The following is a 19,834-nucleotide window of genomic DNA, read 5'->3' as shown; positions in this document are numbered from 1 at the left end:
GCCCTCCAAGTTTGGTGAGGATTGGCTGTGGCAGGCCAAGTAGCAGATGACTGGCTTTTTGTAGATGACTTCCCAGATAAGCTGGCTGCAGGTTTAATCTTTGCCCTAGCCAGGGATGTCAAACTCATTTCTTATTAGGGTGGCATCTGACATAAGTGAGAACTTGTCAGGCCAGGCCATGTGTGTCATAAAACGTAATGCCAGGTAGCAGAGATACACATTTTGTAAAGGATAAAAACACAAAGATTTTGTAAAAGCTTAAAATAAAACATGAGCGCTTGTTGGTCTTAAAGGTACTCTCTTTGTATCGCTCCTGGATGATCCAGGGAACTGGACCAAGGAAGCTTTTTTCTTCCTTCCCCAGGGGACCAGAGGTGGAGGCGCCTCAGCCAATAGAGAGGCTCAACTCAGTAACTCTGCTGTGCAATTCCTCCCCCTTTCCAAGGGAGGAGCCTCAGCCAATGGAGAAAATAGAGGCTTTGATCCATAGTTCCTGTGTGATTGAGCAAGCCTGGCAAGGCAAGCTGTGATGCAGAAGGAAGCAAAAGAGAGGGAGAAGGAAGCAGATGACAACCAGTTGCTCAGGAGCCTGATAGGAGCCCTCTGGGGTCCTGATTCGGCCCTCGGGCTGCATGTTTGACACTCCAGACACTATTCAATCCCTCAACTTTCTAGTGAATTGGGAGAAGTCCTGCCTACCGTAACTCCTGTCCAATCTATTGAATTCCTCAAGGTATCTTTGAAAGCTTTAGAAAGGAAGATGTACCTGCCCCTAATGAGGCTTAGCACCATGTCAGCCCTTGTGACATAAGATAAGTCCATTCAAAGACTGTATCCTGGGATACATGGCCTGGACCACAGTTATGGTCCCAAATGCATGCTTATGCATGAGAATATTACATAATTGGTTCAGAAGGAACTTTGACCAGAGGATGATCTCCTTCACACGGGCTTGGTTCTCCACCCAGAATGGAATCCTTGTACCTGCAGTCAGAAGGCTTTCACAAAAGGTAGAACAGGTTATTATGGCTTATTATGGCTTTCCATAAAACCGTGACAAGGAAGACAATGAAAGAGGTTTGTTCACGGGAGAGACAAACAAGGGCTTGCAATTTGGGGAGGATTTTTGACTAGAACTGCAGGAAGTGGGGTTTAGCTGCCTCATCAATAGTTCACTTGGCTGCAACCTCCACCCAGTGACGACCATCACAGTTTGGGGCAGTTTTCTATACCTGACTCCAAGAAATTTCTAAAAGGGTTGCTTAACATGTTTCCACCTGTTGTACCTCAGGTTCTCAAATGAAGTTTGTCACTAGTTCTATCAAAATTTTGAACCCATGGCCAGTGCCAAGTTGTCATTTAGTGGGAGACACCTCTGCCAGAAGGGTAGGCAAGCTGTGCAATGTGACACCCCCATGGCCGGTGGGTGGGAGTTGGTGAGGTAGGTGGCTGCCTTGGGCGCCACCTTGCCTACAGGGTGCCCTCAGGTGCCCTCTCCCACCGTTCCACTGCTCTCGGCTTCCCGGATCGCAGACCCCAGTAGCTGAGAGCAGCGAGACTGCATTCCAATTTGTGATCTCCTCCAAGCCCAGCTTCCTAGCCGGGCTTGGAGGAGAGTGGCCTCTCTATGAAGTTCCCTCCCCTGCAAAGGGAGACAGCCTCAGATCAAGGCACAGCAGCCCCATGGCCCCTTTCGCCTGCCCGGCAGCCGGGCACATGAAAGGGGCCACACTGTCTCACTCCCAGAGGAGACAGCCTCTGAGTGAGGCACAGTAACCTTGGGGCCCCTTTTGTCCTGCCGGCAGCCAGGTGGATGAAGAAGGCAGCATGGCCTTGCAGCATGAAATAGGCAGCATGGCCTCTGAAACCCAGCTTGAACTTCTGGTAGTTCCCGATCTACATACTGCTGAAGCCTAGCTTGTGGGATCTTTAACATGACCTTGCTGGCATGTGAAAGGAGTGCAGTGGTGCGATAGTTTGAACATTCCTTGGCATTACCCTTCTTTGGGATTGGAATATTAACTGACTTTTTCCAGTCCTGCGGCCACTGTTGCATTTTTCAAATTTGCTGACATAATGCGTGCATCACCTTAACGGCATCGTTTTTTAGGACTTTGAACAGCTCAACCGGGATACCGTCATCTCAGCTTGCTTTGTTGTTAGTAATGCTTTCAAAGGCCCATTTGACTTCACACTTTAGAACATCTGGCTCAAGGTCAGTGATTTCACCGTCATGGTTGTCAAGGACATTGAGATCCTTCTTGCATATTTTTTCTGTGTATTCTTGCCACCTCTTCCTAATCTCTTCTGCTTCTGTTAGGTCCTTGCTGTTTTTGTCCTTTATCAATCTTTGCACAAAACATTCCTTTGATTTCTCCAATTTTCTTGAAGAGCTCTCTTGTCCTTCCCATTCTGTTATTTTCCTCTATTACTTTGCATTGTTCCTTCAGGAAGGCCTCTTTATCTCTCCTTGCTGTTCTCTGGAAATCTGCATTCAGTTGGGTGAATCTTTCCATTTCACCTTTGCCTTTCACTTTCCTTCTTTCATCAGCTATTTGTAAAGCCTCATCAGTCAGCCACTTTGCTTTCTTGCATTTCTTTCTCATTGGGATGGAGCTGATTGCTGCCTTCTGTACAATGTCATGAACCTCCGTCCATAGTTCTTCAGGCACTCTGTCTATCAACTGTAGCTCCTTAAACCTATTCTTCACCTCCACTGTATATTCATGATCAAACCTGAATGGCCTAATGGCTTCCCCAGTTTTCTTCAATTTAAGCCTGAATTTTGCAATGAGTAGCTCATGATCTGAGCCACAGTGAGTTCTAGGTCTTGTTTTTGCTGACTGTAAAGAGCTTCTCCATCTTTGACTGCAGAGTATATAATCCATCTGATTTCTGTGTTGCCCATCAGGTGATGTCCATGTGTCACCTTTTAGGTTGTTGGAAGAGGGTGTTTGCTATGACCAACTTGTTCTCTTGAGAAAACTCTATTCGCTTTTACCCGGCTTCATTTTGTTCTCCAAGGCCAAACGTGTCCGTTGTTCCGGTTATCTTTTGACTTCCTACTTTGGCATTCCAGTCCCCTATGATGATGAGGACATCTTTTTTTGGTGTTAATCCTAGAAGGTGTTGGTCCACTTCAGCCTCTTCTGTGTCAGTGGTTGGGGCATAGACTTGGATTACTGTGATATTGAATGGTTTGCCTTGGATACAGACCAAAATCGTTCTGTCATTTTTGAGATTGTATCCCATTACTGCCTTCCTCACTCTCTTGTTAACTATAAAGGCCACACCATTTCTTCTACGGGACTCTTGCCCACAGAAATAGATGTAGTGATCTTCTGAGTTAAATCCGCCCATTCCAGGTCCATTTTAGTTTGCTGATTCCCAAGATGTCGATGTTCAGTCTTGCCATCTCTTGTTTGACCACATCCAGCTTACCTTGATTCATAGATCTTCCACATTCCAATGCAGTAGTGTTCTTTGTAACAATGGACTTTTCTTTCACCATCAGACACATCCACAGCTGAGCGTCCTTTTGACTTTGGCCCAGCCACTTCACTCTTTCTGTGGTTAGTTGTACTTGCCCTCTGCTCTTCCCCAGTAGCATATTGGGCACCTTCTGACCTGAGGGGCTCATCTACCAGTGCCATATCTTTTAGCCTTTTGTTACTGTCCATGGGTTTTCTTAGCAAGGATACTGGAGTGGGTTGCCATTTCCTTCTCCAGTGGATTGCATTTTGTCTGGGATCTCAGCTGTGGCCTGTCCATCTTGGACGGCCCTGCATGGCATAGCCACAGCCTCACTGAACCACACAAGCCCTCTTGCCAAGTTCTATAGTAGGGGCTATTTGGAATAATATCATTCTGTGTCATATATGTTATAAGGGGATACCATACTGAAATAACTTTCTTCTGATATTAATCCATAGATGAATTAGAGGTGTTATACACAATCTTACTTATAATGAAGTGTTCCCACAATTTGTTCTGCCATTGTTCAATTTTGGGGGGGCGTTTATCCATTTGGTTACAATAATTAGAATCATAGAGTTGATAGGGACCTCCAGAGTCATCTAGCCAAACCCCCTGGACAATGCAGGAAACTCACAAATACCTCCCCCTAACTTCACAGGATCTTCATTGCTGCAGATGGCCATCTAACCTCTGTTTAGAAACCTCCAAGGAAGGAGAGCCCACCACCTCCCGAGGAAGCTAAATTCTAATCAAGCAGTTGCTATTAGAATCAAAATTAACTCAACTTTGCTTTTGTTAATTGTTGGATCTATCCAGTTATTTATTAACAATATGTCCGGTTCCAATGGAATAATAATATAATCTGTAATTAATTTTATTTATTGCATAATCTGTTTCCAAAATAATTTTATATATTTGCAGGTCCACCAGCGATATAAAAATTGGCTTTCAACGCACAATTAATTCTACACAAAGGGTGCGCTGCTGGAATGAGATCATGTGATGTAAAAATATTTGAGTAGATTTGATATAGTACTACTTCAGGAAACGTGGGCAGAAGTTAAAGTTTATCTCTCTGGTTTTACCTCATATTCTTTAACTGCAGCCAATACTGGAGAAAAACGGAAGGTGTTCTGGAGGTTTGGCTTGTTTGATCTTAGTAAAGCTTAAAGTGAAGGTTACTGAGTTACCTAGTAGTTTCCCTTATGCAATGGCATTACTTCTGGAGTTTAACGAATTTTCTGTAATTCTGGTGAATATCTGTCTCCCACCATACGTTCATAAGTCCAAGATCTCCCAGTGTTGGACCCAGGTAGACGTCTACTTGGAGAGTTTGGTCAGGCTTCAACCTGTGATCAGGGTACTTTTGGCTGGAGATTTTAATGCTAGGGTTGGGGAGACAAATTAGGACCTTCTCTTGAAATGTTATAAAACTCAGATAAAGGACAACCCAATTGTGAATTATAGAAGAGCCAAAGACAAGAAAACTGGCAGACATTTTGCATCCCTCCTATTAAAAAATGAGTTGGTGATATTACATTCATCCAGTTTAATGGGAAAGAAGATTTTGTTTGTATAAACCATATAGGAGCAAGTGTAGATTACTTTGTCACATACAGCAATTTCCTTTATTGGCATTATAAAAAGTGCTAGCATAGATAAGAGTAGGATAAAAGGAAATGCAGAAATGAAATATACACATGTGTAAAAAACATATTCCATATTTCAGTTCCATTCTAAAATAGAGTTAAATTATCATAACAATAGCTTAGATTGCCATAGTACTACATATAAGTAGAGCTGCTTGGGTTCCCCTTTGTCCACATGTTTGTTCACCCCCTCAAAGAACTCTAACAGGTTAGTGAGACAAGATCTTCCCTTACAGAACCCATGCTGAGTCTTTCTCAACAGTTTTTGTTCATCAATGTGCCAACTAAGTCTCTCTTTAATAACAGTCTCCACTAACTTTCCTCATTTTGAAGTCAGACTGACTGGCCTGTAATTTCCCGGATCTCCCCTGTAGCCCATTTTAAAGATGGGGATGACATTAGCTACCTTCCAGTCCTCAGGAAGGGAGGCATTTGTTTTGATTACATAAGCTGGCAGGAGACTTTTGATTGGCTCTTGGGTTTTTGCCCTGAGGGACTTTTCTTATAACAACCTATTATTTGCCCCTGTTTACTGGGTCTCTTCAGGGGTAGACTGGCAGCTGGCCAGTCTGAGGAAGATTCTCCATGATTACTTCTCCTGGGTTGTCAGTACGCTGTGGCTAGAATATCTAACTGAACCCATGTAGTCTGCATTTCAAGTTGCACCAGATTTAAGAGTGCTAGAGTTATACCGTCTTTATTGTTTTTAGTCCCTCCTTTCTCTTTTAGAACCAAGCACCGTCTTAATAAATTCTCTCAAGCATTTAAAAACTGTTTTCTTGCTTGCTGTGTAAATCCGTGAACCCTAACACTGTGACTTCACGTTACCAGATCATGTTTCTATTTTGGGCCAACAGGTGAGAAATGTCTGTGGTGGTGGGTAATTGGCATTACACACCTGACATAATGAATTTAGCTCTAGCTCAGACACATAACGCTTTAAGATAATTGAGATGCTGTTAAGTCATTGAGGAGAAAGTGAAAGCACAAAAGGATTTGATAAAAAACCAGATATATAGGGTTCCCCCCCCCCCAATGAGAATATGGGAAATATGGAATTTTTTTCTTTTACTGAATTAATCAACTCTTTGAAGGCTTCTCTGGTAACAGCAAAACCCATGGGCAGGGCATACCCAGCAGAAATAACTGGTATGATTCTGACTGTAAGGCACTTAAAAGATCAATCAGAAGCCTTCATAGTTTAGAAGAAGAAGAAGAAGAAGAAGAAGATATTGGATTTCTATCCCGCCCTCCACTCCAAAGAGTCTCAGAGTGGCTCACAATCTCCTTTCCCTTCCTCCCCCACAACAAACACCCTGTGAGGTGGGTGGGGCTGGAAAGGGCTCTCACAGCAGCTGCCCTTTCAAGGACAACCTCTGCCAGAGCTATGGCTGACCCAAGGCCATGCCAGCAGGTGCAAGTGGAGGAGTGGGGAATCAAACCCGGTTCTCCCAGATAAGAGTATGCACACTTAACCACTACACCAAACCGGCTCTCTGAGCAGGACAGAGATATTGCCAAGTATTCTGAAATTGAAAAAAGAATACAAAAAATTATTGAAATTTAAGAAATACAAGGCCTGGGAAAAAAAAAACTGGGAAAGCTTGCTATAGGCCATAAAAACAAAAAATGATAAAATTTTCTGGACTTTAATTGTAAAAGGATTAAACACATGGTGACCAGTACCTTGTCATTATTCCAGCAGCTGTCTGGGAAGCCTTCTATTTTTGCAAACAGAAGCAGAGATACATCAGAAGATAAGCCGGTGCTGTCACTTGGCACAAAGGATTCCCAGTAAGAGCCAATGAAGTTAGGATTTAGAGTAAACCCGGGCTTGAATTCAGCAGGAGCTCACAGGAGCGCAGTTCTTGAACCTCCAGCCAGGATCTGCATGCCGTGGGGATTTCTCTCCCCCGCAGCACACAGATCCCAGGGCATATGCAAATGAGATATACTACTGAGCTCCTGCACCTTTCCCCCTACAAAACAACTCCTGGATTAAACAACTAAAAAGGGAGGGAAACCCTTTTTTTAACTAGTGGAATTATTTAAAATTGACCCAGACTGGTGGATACAGATTTTGTTTTCGGCCTGCCTATTTTCTCCTCCTTCCCCTCTTCACACATGGCAGAAATAGTTGCTTACCTATGGGTCAGCACTCAGAGACTGAGGTGCCGATGTGAAATTTGCTTACTTGAGAGTAAGCATTCATCAAGTTCCTTCTTGACTTCTGGGAGTCACAAAATATGTGTGAAAGAGATGTATGTGTCTTCCGAGCTGCTGTTTGGCCATAGCATATTTTCACAAAGAAAGCTTGAGGCCCCCTGTCCCCGAAAAGCTGGATGTATCCCTTTGCTAAGATCAAACAATCAGTATTGTGGTTTCCATTAGGCAGGTTACCCCAGGACCTAGGACCCTGGTAGCACAACCTCGTGAGGTGGTTTTCACAGGGTATTGCTATCTGCTGCTGTTGAATTAAGCAGGTTGTTGGTGCAATCCCTTTCCTAACTGGAGCAGCTGCGGTTAGGTTAGGTATATCCTCTGCTTTCTGCTGTGACTCTACACTACTGGCGGAGGTACTGTGGATCTAGCCTTGTTTGCCTCAGAGAACTAGGGAGAGTCTCAGAAACAGCAGCTAGGTTGGATAGGCTGAATTAGCCATTTTATAGTTCAGTCAGAACAGAGTCAGATTACCATGTGCTTGCCTGGCACATGGCAACTTACTAAAAAGGTAAGGTTTGTTCCAGTTTGTATGTTGGATAAATGTACTGTAAGAGTAGTTTCTAAATTTTAGTTTGTTCTGTTGTCTGGAGGGACGGTGGCTCAGCGGTAGAGCATCTGCTTGGGAAGCAGAAAGTCCCAGGTTCAATCGCTGGCATCTCCAAAAATGGGTCCAGGTAAATAGGTGTGAAAAACCTCAGCTTGAGACCCTGGAGAGCCGCTGCCAGTCTGAGTAGACAATACTGACTTTGATGGACCAAGGGTCTGATTCAGTATAAGGCAGCTTCATATGTTCATGGGGAGGGATGGTGGCTCAGTGGTAGAGCATCTGCTTGGGAAGCAGAAGGTCCCAGGTTCAATCCCTGGCATCTCCAACTGAAAGGGTCAAGGCAAATAGGTGTGAAAAACCTCAGCTCGAGACCCTGGAGAGCCGCTGTCAGTCTTGAGTAGACAGTACTGACTTTGATGGACCAAAGGTCTGATTCAGTATAAGGCAGCTTCATATGTTCATGGGAAGGGATGGTGGCTCAGTGGCAGAGCATCTGCTTGGGAACCAGAAGGTCCCAGGTTCAATCGCTGGCATCTCCAAAAAAGGGTCCAGGCAAATGGGTGTGAAAAACCTCAGCTTGAGACCCTGGAGAGCCGCTGCCAGTTTGAGTAGACAATACTGACTTTGATGGACCAAGGGTCTGATTCAGTATAAGGCAGCTTCATATGTTCATGGGGAGGGATGGTGGCTCAGTGGCAGAGCATCTGCTTGGGAAGCAGAAGGTCCCAGGTTCAATCGCTGGCATCTCCAAAAAAGGGTCCAGGCAAGTAGGTGTGAAAAACCTCAGCTTGAGACCCTGGAGAGCCGCTGCCAGTTTGAGTAGACAATACTGACTTTGATGGACCAAGGGTCTGATTCAGTATAAGGCAGCTTCATATGTTCATGGGGAGGGATGGTGGCTCAGTGGCAGAGCATCTGCTTGGGAAGCAGAAGGTCCCAGGTTCAATCTGTGGCATCTCCAAAAAAGGGTCCAGGCAAGTAGGTGTGAAAAACCTCAGCTTGAGACCCTGGAGAGCCGCTGCCAGTCTGAGAAGACAATACTGACTTTGATGGGCCCAGGGTCTGATTCAGTAGAAGGCAGCTTCATATGTTCATATATGTCCATATGTCTGCATAATGTAGGTATTCTGGCCTGGAGACATCAATCTATGATCTAGCCCACTCTTCTCATATCCTCTCTTAGTGAATCGCCTGGCATACTTTCAGCATTTCAGGAATGAAAACAGCGACATTTGAAATTCTCTTATTCTCATAGCAAGGACCAGCGCTTGTATTCATATAGTTAGCAAGAGTTAACCAATCCTGTTATGGCTTCTGAAGCAGGTTGACTATACCACTATCTCCTTTTTTACAGTGCCGTGGCTCATAAGAATGTTGGATCTTACAACGGATCTGATTTTAACTTTAATAACGGCTGCGCATATATAAGATTGCCAACTACAGGTTGGGAAATTCCTGGAGTTTTGGAGGGTGGAGGCTGGGGATGATGCCATTGAGCCTACCCACCGAAGCAGCTATTTTGCTGAAAAGACTAGACCATGTGTTCTAAATCATTACTCTACATGTGCTGCCCGCTGTGTTGTGTATTTGATCATCTGTGGGTGTGGCCTACGGTATGTTGGCAGCACCACTCGAGCCCTTAGAGTACGTATTCTGGAACACAGGAGCAGACTTAGGAACCATGTGATTGAAGCTCCTATGGTCAGCCATTTTATGCAAAAGAATCACGACTGTGAAGATTTTTGTTTCTTTCACCTTATACAAATATGAACAAACGGATAGAAATGAAGACGTGCACAAGATCCTGCTGCAAAAGGAGGCATACTGGATACACCCGTTGAATTGCATTTCTCCATATGGGCTGAATAGGGTTGCCAAGTCCAATTCAAGAAATATCTGGGGACTTTGGAGGCGGGGCCAGGAGACTTTGGGGGTGGAGCCAGGAATAAGGGTGTGACAAGCATAACTGAACTCCAAGGGAGTTCTGGCCACCACATTTAAAGGGACAGCACACTTTTTTAAATGCCTTTCTTCCATAGGAAACAATGAAGGATAAGGGCACCATCTTTTGGGGCTCATAGAATTGGACTCCCTGGTCCAATCGTTTTGAAACTTGGCAGGTATTTTGGAAAGAAGCACTAGATACTATACTGAAAATTTGGTGCCTCTACCTCAAAACATAGCCCTCCCAGAGCCCCCAATACCCACGGATCAATTCCCCATTATTCCCTATGGGAATCATTCTCCATAGGGAATAATATAGTGCCCAGTAGACATTTCCTTCCCCCCCATGCTTTCTAAAGTGGTGGGAGGGCCTCCAAACCAGGGAATCCCCTGCCCCCTCCCTCTCTCACACACACAAACACTTACTGGGTCTTGTTCCTGCAGAAATTTTCTTGATCTGAAAACGAAAGCAAAACAAAGGGAGGGGCCGTTCTCTGAAGCCCTTCCTGTTTCCTGCTTCCTGCTCAGCCTTAAAGGCACATATTTTAAAAACGGACCTGCAGGCTCTAAAACTATATGGTGACTGTGGGAGGCGGGGCTTCCCCTGCCGGCCAGCTGGCTGGGGGTGGGGAGAAGCCTGTAAAAACGGGGGATCCCCCGCTGGGACCTGGGGATTGGGAAGCCTAGGACTGAATATGACCAATGATTTGACATGTTTTTTTTATGAATGGTCTTCTTTATAACATTATGAGTGCTGTGCAGAATTTGCCTATGTGATAACATAATTTTGTATAAATTATGGGATTTGACATTCTTTGTATGGGATATTTTGTATGTTGTATCTGCTGTGATATAGTTTGTGGTGTTTGTGTCTTTTAGCATGTTGCATTAGAAATATGTTACTTTACCTTTAAGAGGTTTGTGTAACGGCAGCTGTAAATGAGATGTTTGCCTTTTTAAACATGTTAGTTGCACCATTACGGTGCACAAGAAGCCACATACTGAGCCGTAGCCGAGGTGAAATTGATGCTGGAGACGCTCTGCGTCCCTCTTTTTTGAAAATTGTGTAAAAAATCCATATAATTGAATCAATAAGTAAGTATGATATACTTTTTCACTGGAAGTGGTTTGGTGGTGTCTGAATGTCCTTCTAATATTTTTGTATAATATTTTCTTTTGTTAGTGGTCCCAGGTCTGTTGAAGACTGGAAAGAAACAAGTACTTAAATTGATTGGCTTGTCACCACACTACTTTGGGACTTGAATATACATGTTCTGGACATTTGGACTGATTTCTATATACTTCTTAGTAAATTGGTCACTAGTTTGCATGTTTTGTTGTGTTATTCATTTGGAGGCTGGGAACTGTAAACACATAGTAACTTTCATTGTTGGTATTTTGAGGTCATGGGGGAAAAATGTGTACTGGCACTTTGGGAGTCCATATGCACATAGTTACATCTGTCCTGGGGAAAAGGCTGGAAAAAAAGCAGACTCCTACCTCATTTCTATGTAGGGTTGCCTAATCTCGATTGGGAAATTCCTGGATATTTGGTGGAAAATTCTGGAAAGGGCAGAGTTTTAGAATGTTAGGAATAGGGTTGCCAAGTCCAATTCAAGAAATATCTGGGGACTTTGGGAATGGAGCCAGGAGACTTTGGGGGTGGAGGCAGGAGACATTAGGGGTGGAGCCAAGATCAAGGCTGTGACAAGCATAATTGAACTCCAAAGGGAGTTCTGGCCATCACATTTAAAGGAACGGCACACCTTTTCAATTCCTTCCTTCCACAGGAAATAATGAAGGATAGGAGCACCTTCTTTTGGAGCTCATAAAATTGGACCCCCTGGTCCAATCTTTTTGAAACTTGGGGGTATTTTGGGGAGAGGCACTAGATGCTATACTGAAAATTTGGTGCGTCTACTCCAAAACACACACACCCCCCCCAGAGCCCCAGATACCCGCAGATCAATTCTCCATGATTTTCTATGGGAATAAATGTCCATAGGGAATAATAGAGTTCTCAGCAGACATTTCCCTCCCCTCCCCCCGCTTTCTGACAACCCTGAAGTGGGGGGAGGGCCTCCAAACTGGGGGATCCCCTGCCCCCACCTGGGGATTGGCAACCCTAGTTAGGAAGTTCAGACATATTATTCCATAGTGACTACCCTTTGGAACTACCCTTTGGAAGCATTGATTCTTGTATTCTAGAGAGCACTTGTAATTCCAGGAGAACTTCAGGCCCCAGCCCTCTGAAAAGTTGCAGGTTTCCCCAACTCCCCCCCCCGAAAAAAACACACACACACACACACACACACACACAAATCTGGGACAAGCAGAAAAATAGGAGCTGTCTGGGAAAACCGGGACAGTTGGCAAGTGTGTGTACACAGCCCAAAGAATAAAAAATCAACCACATAGTTAAGAGCTTCACTTTGGGCTTGTTCACTTTATATTACTTTTACAGCAGCACATTTAAAGTGGCAGTTTAGAGGTTTACATGAAACATAAATCCTGGAGGGGAAAATAGCAGTTACAGGGACAGGCTCGTTTTGTTAGGCCATTTTACTTGCAAGTTAAATAGCTGTTGGCAAGAGCCCTCAGTTGGCCATAAATTGTTGTTCCCTATAACACAGAATACTCTGTTGATTTACAGTATGGCACGTCACCTAAATGGATCCAACTGCTCTTAAAGAACAACAGCCCTTGTGGCAGGAAGAAAGACCATTGCGACAAGAGGTTACTGTTGGAGCACAATGAGGCCCAGCATTCTAGGCGGTGTGTGTGTGGCAATCTTTTCGTACTGCCATGATTGTTGTTTGAATAAGAAGTAATCAATGCATGATGTGGAATAATTTCGGTAGGAAGAATAGGTTAAACGTCAGGGCTTGACCACTACTTGAGGTTTCCAGTAAGGGCTCATCAGGTAAGCTCTCTAGTACAATCATTTAGTAAGGGTCTGTCTGTAAATTCCTAAGCAGCTCCTCCATGAATTGGTCCCCGATGAGCATACCTGTAGGACAGTTATACTTGCAAACCTGTATTTGTTGTTAGGGTTTGTAGAATCTTTCGGGCTCAAGTGCCGTGTTCTACTGGAGAAAGTTTTTCTTCCAGACGTTTCGTTCTCAGCTGCGGAGAACATCCTCAGTGGCGTTGCAGCCGGAGCAGGATGCCACTGAGGATGTTCTCCGCAGCTGAGAACGAAACGTCTGGAAGAAAAACTTTCTCCAGTAGAACATGGCACTTGAGCCCGAAAGATTCTACAAACCCTAATGACGTTACTAGCCGTGAAAACCTGAAATCTTTGTATTTGTTGTGTTCATAACTTTATTCTATTAGGGCCACATCTACAAAATATGAGATGTGAAATGGTCCTCAAATCCTATGATTCTCCTCCCCATTGATGCAAACTGCATGGTGCAATGGCTGGACACGGCTACAAATGCAGCCAGGATAACAAACAACAGTTACAACTGGAGTTATGAAAAAAAAAATACTTTAATGTACAAAACATTTATATACAATTTCAGCATATGACTGCTATCCTTATGATGTAAAAAAAGCTAAAAAGATCCTTATGATATAAAGACAGAACATTTCAGCTACAATGTCTTATTAATAATGTCTTCTATACAGAATATATACAGCACCAGTATGGTTGTTATAATACTTTTACAGTAAATAAAGGAAGACCACCTTTGTAAAGCTGAAGAAGGTCATGGGCAATTGAAGATTGTGTGTTTGTTTCACACACATGCATACAAAGCTCACCAAACGTTGCGTCCACATATATCCATGGAATAAGACACTTTGCCAGTAGGAAGAGTCCTGATGATTCAATACACGGGACTTAGTCCACGATGACTCCCTAGAACTGAAATTCCATGTCAAGAGAACTCTGGCTGTGCTCAGTGATCACAGCTCACCCAACCAAGCCATTATATAACATTTGGAGTTATCACTATAGAATCACGGCCCCTACAAACAGACCCATAATTTCACCCAGTCCTTACTAGGCCCATAGTTAGACCTAACTAAGGGATGAGAATACGGTTTGTCAGAGCTCTTTCAGCACACTATCAGAAAGTATAACACTGCATTACTCAGAAGAACCCAATATTTTTAGCTAGGCTTTGCTTGATCCCTTGCGAACGAGACCCCCCAAAATCATAAATACCACGGGAAAACACTAGAAACAATGACCCTAATAAATGAAATTACCACTAGAATATAAATAGAGTCAGTATATCACATTGCAAATACAGAAATCCACATATATCAAAATTAATTCCAAAGCCCATTCCAATCATGTCCAAAAAATCCAATCACAGGAGTCCCTTAGACTGTATCGATGTCAAAATTGATATTGAACCCTAATGTAGTCAGTTCCTTAAATAATAGAAGAATTCACTGTGGTAGGATTTCACTCAGAGTAGCAAACGTGTAGCATCACAAGGATCCAAGAGTCCAACACACTACCGATACAAGCTGTTTCGAAGACTCTCTTTTTTTTCAACATCTTGTGATCCTTATAAAATTAGTCTCTTGTCTTTATGCTAATTCACCAATGGAACGTTTTAGCCTCCCCAAACTCACATTATAATTCAAGTGCTTTTCCATCAGGCTTATTCTAGTGGTAATTTCATTTATTAGAGTAGTTGTTTCTAGCGTTTTCCCATGGTATTTGCGATTTTTTTTGGTCTTGACTTTATACCACGGTGCTCTATGTATCAATTGTTTTACCCTTGTGAATGAGAACAAAAAAAATAGATATATTTGGGAACCACATATTGGTTTTAAGTAGCATAAAAAAAGAATAGCATAAAAAGTAATTCTAACGTCCCCGTTGTTCTCCTGTTAACTTCCGACACACCAAAGTCACTATAAAGGTAAAGTTCCCTGCTGCTTTTGCAAGGTGCACCTATCCCCCCCCCCTTTTAAATGGGATCTAGTATTTCTCATGTTAGGGAATTTTTTTAACAAATAAACGTGCTTTCAAATGAAAGGTTGACTACTCAAAACTGATCTGGAACAGTTACCCCGTGATCATTTTGCCACAGCAATAATTGATATGCTGCTTTATGGAACCGAGTATGAGGCCAGCAGTAGGTTTTCAAGGAAACAAGGAACACACTGCATGCTAATTTATACGAATCAGTGTTTCAGTGTGGGAAGTGAAAGGCATCATAATTGCACAAACGATAGCGGCTGCAGTGCCTAAGCAGACTTCCGACACATCTGCTAGATTCTGGCTTTGCTGAGGTACCACCAGTGGCCCCACAAACAACTGAACGGGGGCTGTTACGTTACAAATTCAAATTTAGAGTAGTGATAAAAATGAGCATGTGACCCACAGTTCCTTCTGTAACGAAGTCTGAGGTAATTTGTTTTAATGATAAATGCCAGTTTCTCATTCAGCCACAAATGATGGACAAACATAATTATCAACATATATCAATGCATAAAACAAAGAATTTACTGTACATTATGCTTTCTCATGTTGTCTCAAGGCAAAATGTACAGCAAAAACAACTACAGGTTCTCGACGGAAGGATATTTATGTGTTTTGAGCCACGGTGCAAACCACATGTGCTAGAATAGATTGAATCCAGTGAACTCCCTTTTATGCACGTAATGGGTTTACACATCCTACTTTTCACTATTTTTACACAAGGCTCCAAAAGCAGCTGCCCTCCTTTGTGTGTTGCCTTTCTCGCAGATTTGTCCAGTTTGGGAGCTGGTCCTTAAATAAACTGCCCCGCCTCTGAATAGTCAGCACATTTAAAATGACGTTTTCTTAAAAGAAAAATAAATGTCAAAATCAGATAAAGATAAAGATGTTTTCAGTTAGCTAAATGTATGAAAAATAACTCATTCATGCAGTGGGAGGAGGGAGGCAGCTATGGTTTATGAGAGGCAGCTCTATTTGGGCTACAGAGAATCCATGCCATAGTTTTTGTTACACTCTTATCCTGCCTGCAGCCTGCCCTCTCTCCAAGGACATCAGGGTAGTGTTTTTAGTCATACAGCAACCTTGTGAAGGAAGCCTGGTTGAGAGATGGTGACTGCCAAAGACTACTCAGCGAGCTTTCTGAGCCCACATCCAAGCCAGCATGCCACACATCTGCACTATAAGTCATTTATATACTACACAGCTGACGGAGAGAAGATTTTTAGGGACAGCAATAAACTGTGCCATGAGTTTGCGAGTGTGATCTACGCAACGCTTCTGTACCATCACACGATTCATCTCTCATTAGCAAACTCTGTTGCAGCCAGCCTCTTTGTGACTTCAACTCCAGGATGAAGTCAATGGGAATGAAGAATGACCCCCTGCTCTTTAGGAAACCATGGTACACCATTCATGGCAAAAGACCTACTAGACATATTTTTAAATTAGCAGCATTTTCAAACTCCGCCACATTCGCCGTGATATAAACGACCTTGTAAAAATCCACTGATAAAAAAAAAAGAAACGGGGCATTCATCTTTCGCATTGTCTCCCCATCAATGTGACCCCCTCAAAATGTCGTTTAGCAACACTACAATGCCTTATATAAAAGTACCTTTGTTTTATATAAGCTTCTGGCAATACACTTTATTTGACGTTAATAGACAAGAGATGCCTTGATGATTCAACAACTAATAATAAGGCACTTTGCTGCAAAACTGTTCAGGAGCTGACGCTTCTGGGCTAAGCTGCAAGGGGCCAAGAGTGATATTGGTTCTATAAACAAAGCTGTGCATGCCAGTGTGCGCACACTTCTGGCCAAAAAGCAAAGCACTAAAGCATCAAGACAGACACAGTATGGCTTTTTTTTTTTTGCATTCAGGGCAAAATGATACGCGTCCATTTGTCACTAGAGAGGGTGAAGAATTGCATTTTTGCCGCAATAACGAAAGGAAAACCCGACGGAGATGGCAAAATGTGCTTTTTACAAGAGAGAAAGAGGTTACTCTTTAACATTACTGTGCCGTATTTTAGCGCACAACACTACAGTTCCACATTGGGCAAAGTCCCATCCGTTATCCATATTGAAAAGCAGAGAACGTGTGAAACTCAGAAAAACGGAAGGAGGAGAAGGAAATCACATTTTTAAAAGGATGTCAAATGCGGCCTGTCTTTTAGGAAGAGGAACGCTCGAGAGGTATGTTCTAGTACTGTGGCGGTATTTTTTGAGCACACTGGGAAAAAAGCGCAAAATAATCCTAGAGAAAGGTGCATCCTTTCAGTGCTTATTGTATATAGTCTATACATGTTTGTACAAAGACTTTTCCCCCTTTAATGTATTTAATACTTGTAAAAAAATCTACTCTATGGATTTTTCTTTTTCTTTTTAAAGAACAGCACATTCATAAAATTGCTTAGCATGTAATCTCTGGGATGATTCTAGACAGTTGTGCTTCAAGCATTAAGACATCATGTTAAGAAATTTACTCTCTTCTGCTAAGGTGGTCAACATAGAGCTCATGTCCCCTATCGCCATATTGCTAATTCCAGCAGGGATAGATGGCAGTGTCAGAGAATTTCGGGGAGTTGTAAGGCGAGAAGAGTTCTGGGAGAGGTTCTGCAGAATGCTAGGACTCAGGGTCCCTGACATCAGGCTCGAATGGTCACCATCATCCATGATGGCATCAAAATCTATCTGAGGAGGCTCCAGAACCTGTGAGTCCACAGTGCTTGAAACCTGATTAGCTCCAGGAGAGGGCATGGTGGCTGACTTGATGTTTAATGCACACTGCTGCTGTTTTACAGTACAGTCTGCGTGGTTATTAAAATTTCTATTTTGTTCGTACATGTGTATTTGACCATAATAGTGCCTCCAATGGCTTTCCCTCATATTACTGTTGCAAGGCGGAGGCTGAGATGATGCCATACCATTTACTCTCTTAGGGGTGTTCTCTGACTTATTCTGCCCTGGGCTCACACTGGTAGATGGGTGAGGTGTTCTCATGTAACCCAACTGTTGCATAGCACGTATCTCTCGATATCTGTTTGCTGGACTGGGATTAGATGGAGGATGAGGTTGTACTACACCAGAAGTGAAGCTGTGTTCAAATGTACCCATCATCTCCTGTTGTGGCACAAAATTTGTCTGAGGTGAGGTCATCAATGAAGAAGGCTGATGGAATACTTCCTGTGCCAATGAGAAGTTCATGTGGTTTGGCTGAGATGCAAAGCTCTGCTGATGCCCTGGTTCCTGTATTACCTGATTGTGCATTGTGCATTCTCTGCTGTCACTGACTACTGGATTTGGATCAGCCATAGCCTCCATTGGCTGAGGATGGACATGGGATGTGGGCTTCATTATTATGTTGGTGCAGGAAGGGGAAAACTGATTGAGATTGCTAGTCATTATGCTTGGGCTCAGCATTTGATGAGCCTGGCTATACCCTTCATGTGAGTTCAAATCTGGATTGTTGTTAGGATTTAGATTTGCTTGTTGCTGCTTTAAGTGCATGCAGTTTAACTTCTGTCCATCCATGGTTGCATTCTTGTGCATAAACTGCTGCAGGTTTGCATCCATGTTTTGACTCGTCTGCATCTGCTGATGGTTGACGTTCCGATACTGGCTGAAGTTATGTTTCTGATGGATTACAGCTAAGTTCTGTGGTGAAAACTGTTGCTTTGCTTGAGCAGAGGTTGTATCAACAGTACCTGAGCTAACCTCATTCCATTGGACAGGCATGTTGTTTTTACATATATTGGAGGATGCACCAAAGTTTATTTGACACCCGCCCATCACTGGAGCAGAATGATCCATACTCACATCTGAGACAGCCATTCTACGCTGGTTTAGCATGCTGATCTGTTGTCCTTTTGCCTTCACTTGGAAGCTCTGTATCTCATTACCATACTCTATAGAAGAGTTTTCGCCAGCCATCCTGTTGTTTTGCGATTTGATATATTGCACTACATCATCAGGTAGTACTATATCATCATCTCCAACAGAAGCGTCCGTCTCACCAGATATTGCTTCCATGGCGATACCCTCACTAATACTTGGTGGCCTTGGAGAATACATGTGCCTGGGGAGGCTTCCGTCTGAACACGCGTAGCCTGAGAGGCTGAAGTTCCTTCTGTCCAAAGGAGAGTGAAGAGGATTCATGTTGTTGGTGCTATTGAAACGATGGACTCTAGGAAGTGAAGAAGGGTCTCCAGGAGGTCTCCTCACTGGATCACTTGCACGTCTTGCATTATTGCCTACCACTTCGTGAGGGAATGCAGCTGGTGCTCCGTACCCGTAAGTGTTGCTGTCACTACAACGCCTTGGACCAGGAAGATGGCGAAAGGAAGGCAAAGTGGGCTCCGACCCATCAAGAAGGGAGATTTTGTTCTTTAGATTCATTCTTTCCATATTAGGCAATGGTGTGGGAGGAGGACCACCTGTGGCTGCCGCATACTTAGCTTTCAGCCTATACTGCTGAGCTGGTGTAAGGTGCAGAAGACCTTGGATCCCACTACACTGGCTGGCTTCACTTGATCGGCGTGATGCATCTGTGGAAATTGGGTCATATGAGTCAGCAGAACTTGTGTTGTTCAAGCGGTTTCCAAATTGAGATGCTTCACTGGAACGGCGGCTGGAAAAATAGGGAGATATCCCAGATGACCTACGACTAACAGTGTAGGTTGAGCTGACGGTGCTGGTTGAGCTATCACGACGTTCAGTTAGTTGATTCAACATTGTAACTTCATTGACAGACAACTCTGTTATCCTTGGGTTAGGCAATGCTGCAGAAGATCCACCCACGTTATCCAGTGGATAGCCTGAATGAAAATTGGGGAAAAAAGAGAGTTGGTGATGGCAGAAAGGCAACCCCATGTTTTTGTGAAACTTCTTCCCCTGAATGCATTCTCTCTTCTACTGTTTCCTTATCCCTACACCTCTCTGTGTTAATACTCTATGGCTTTTTCCAAGTACAACATATTTAAGCTGCTTCCCCCAGACTGGAGATAGACAATAGTTTTTAAAAAGTGTTTTGATAGAACTGTGAT

At 43.4% G+C, this 19,834-nt stretch overlaps 1 protein-coding gene across 3 annotated transcripts in view; it reads right to left on the bottom strand.

Moving 5' to 3' along the window:
* Positions 1-17,120: 17,120 nt before the first annotated feature.
* Positions 17,121-19,834, bottom strand: part of GLI2 (GLI family zinc finger 2) — a 459,364-nt gene continuing 456,650 nt past the window's right edge. For all 3 annotated transcript variants that reach the window (XM_060261633.1, XM_060261634.1, XM_060261635.1), the window contains exon 14: positions 17,121-19,606. In XM_060261633.1, the coding sequence (XP_060117616.1) occupies positions 17,250-19,606 (2,357 nt within the window). In that variant the 3' untranslated portion in view covers positions 17,121-17,249. The remainder of the gene's footprint in view (positions 19,607-19,834) is intronic.

Source organism: Heteronotia binoei, chromosome 21, assembly GCF_032191835.1.
Source record: "Heteronotia binoei isolate CCM8104 ecotype False Entrance Well chromosome 21, APGP_CSIRO_Hbin_v1, whole genome shotgun sequence".
In the NCBI taxonomy this organism is placed as follows: domain Eukaryota; kingdom Metazoa; phylum Chordata; class Lepidosauria; order Squamata; family Gekkonidae; genus Heteronotia; species Heteronotia binoei.
This window is presented reverse-complemented; position numbering and strand designations above follow the sequence as displayed.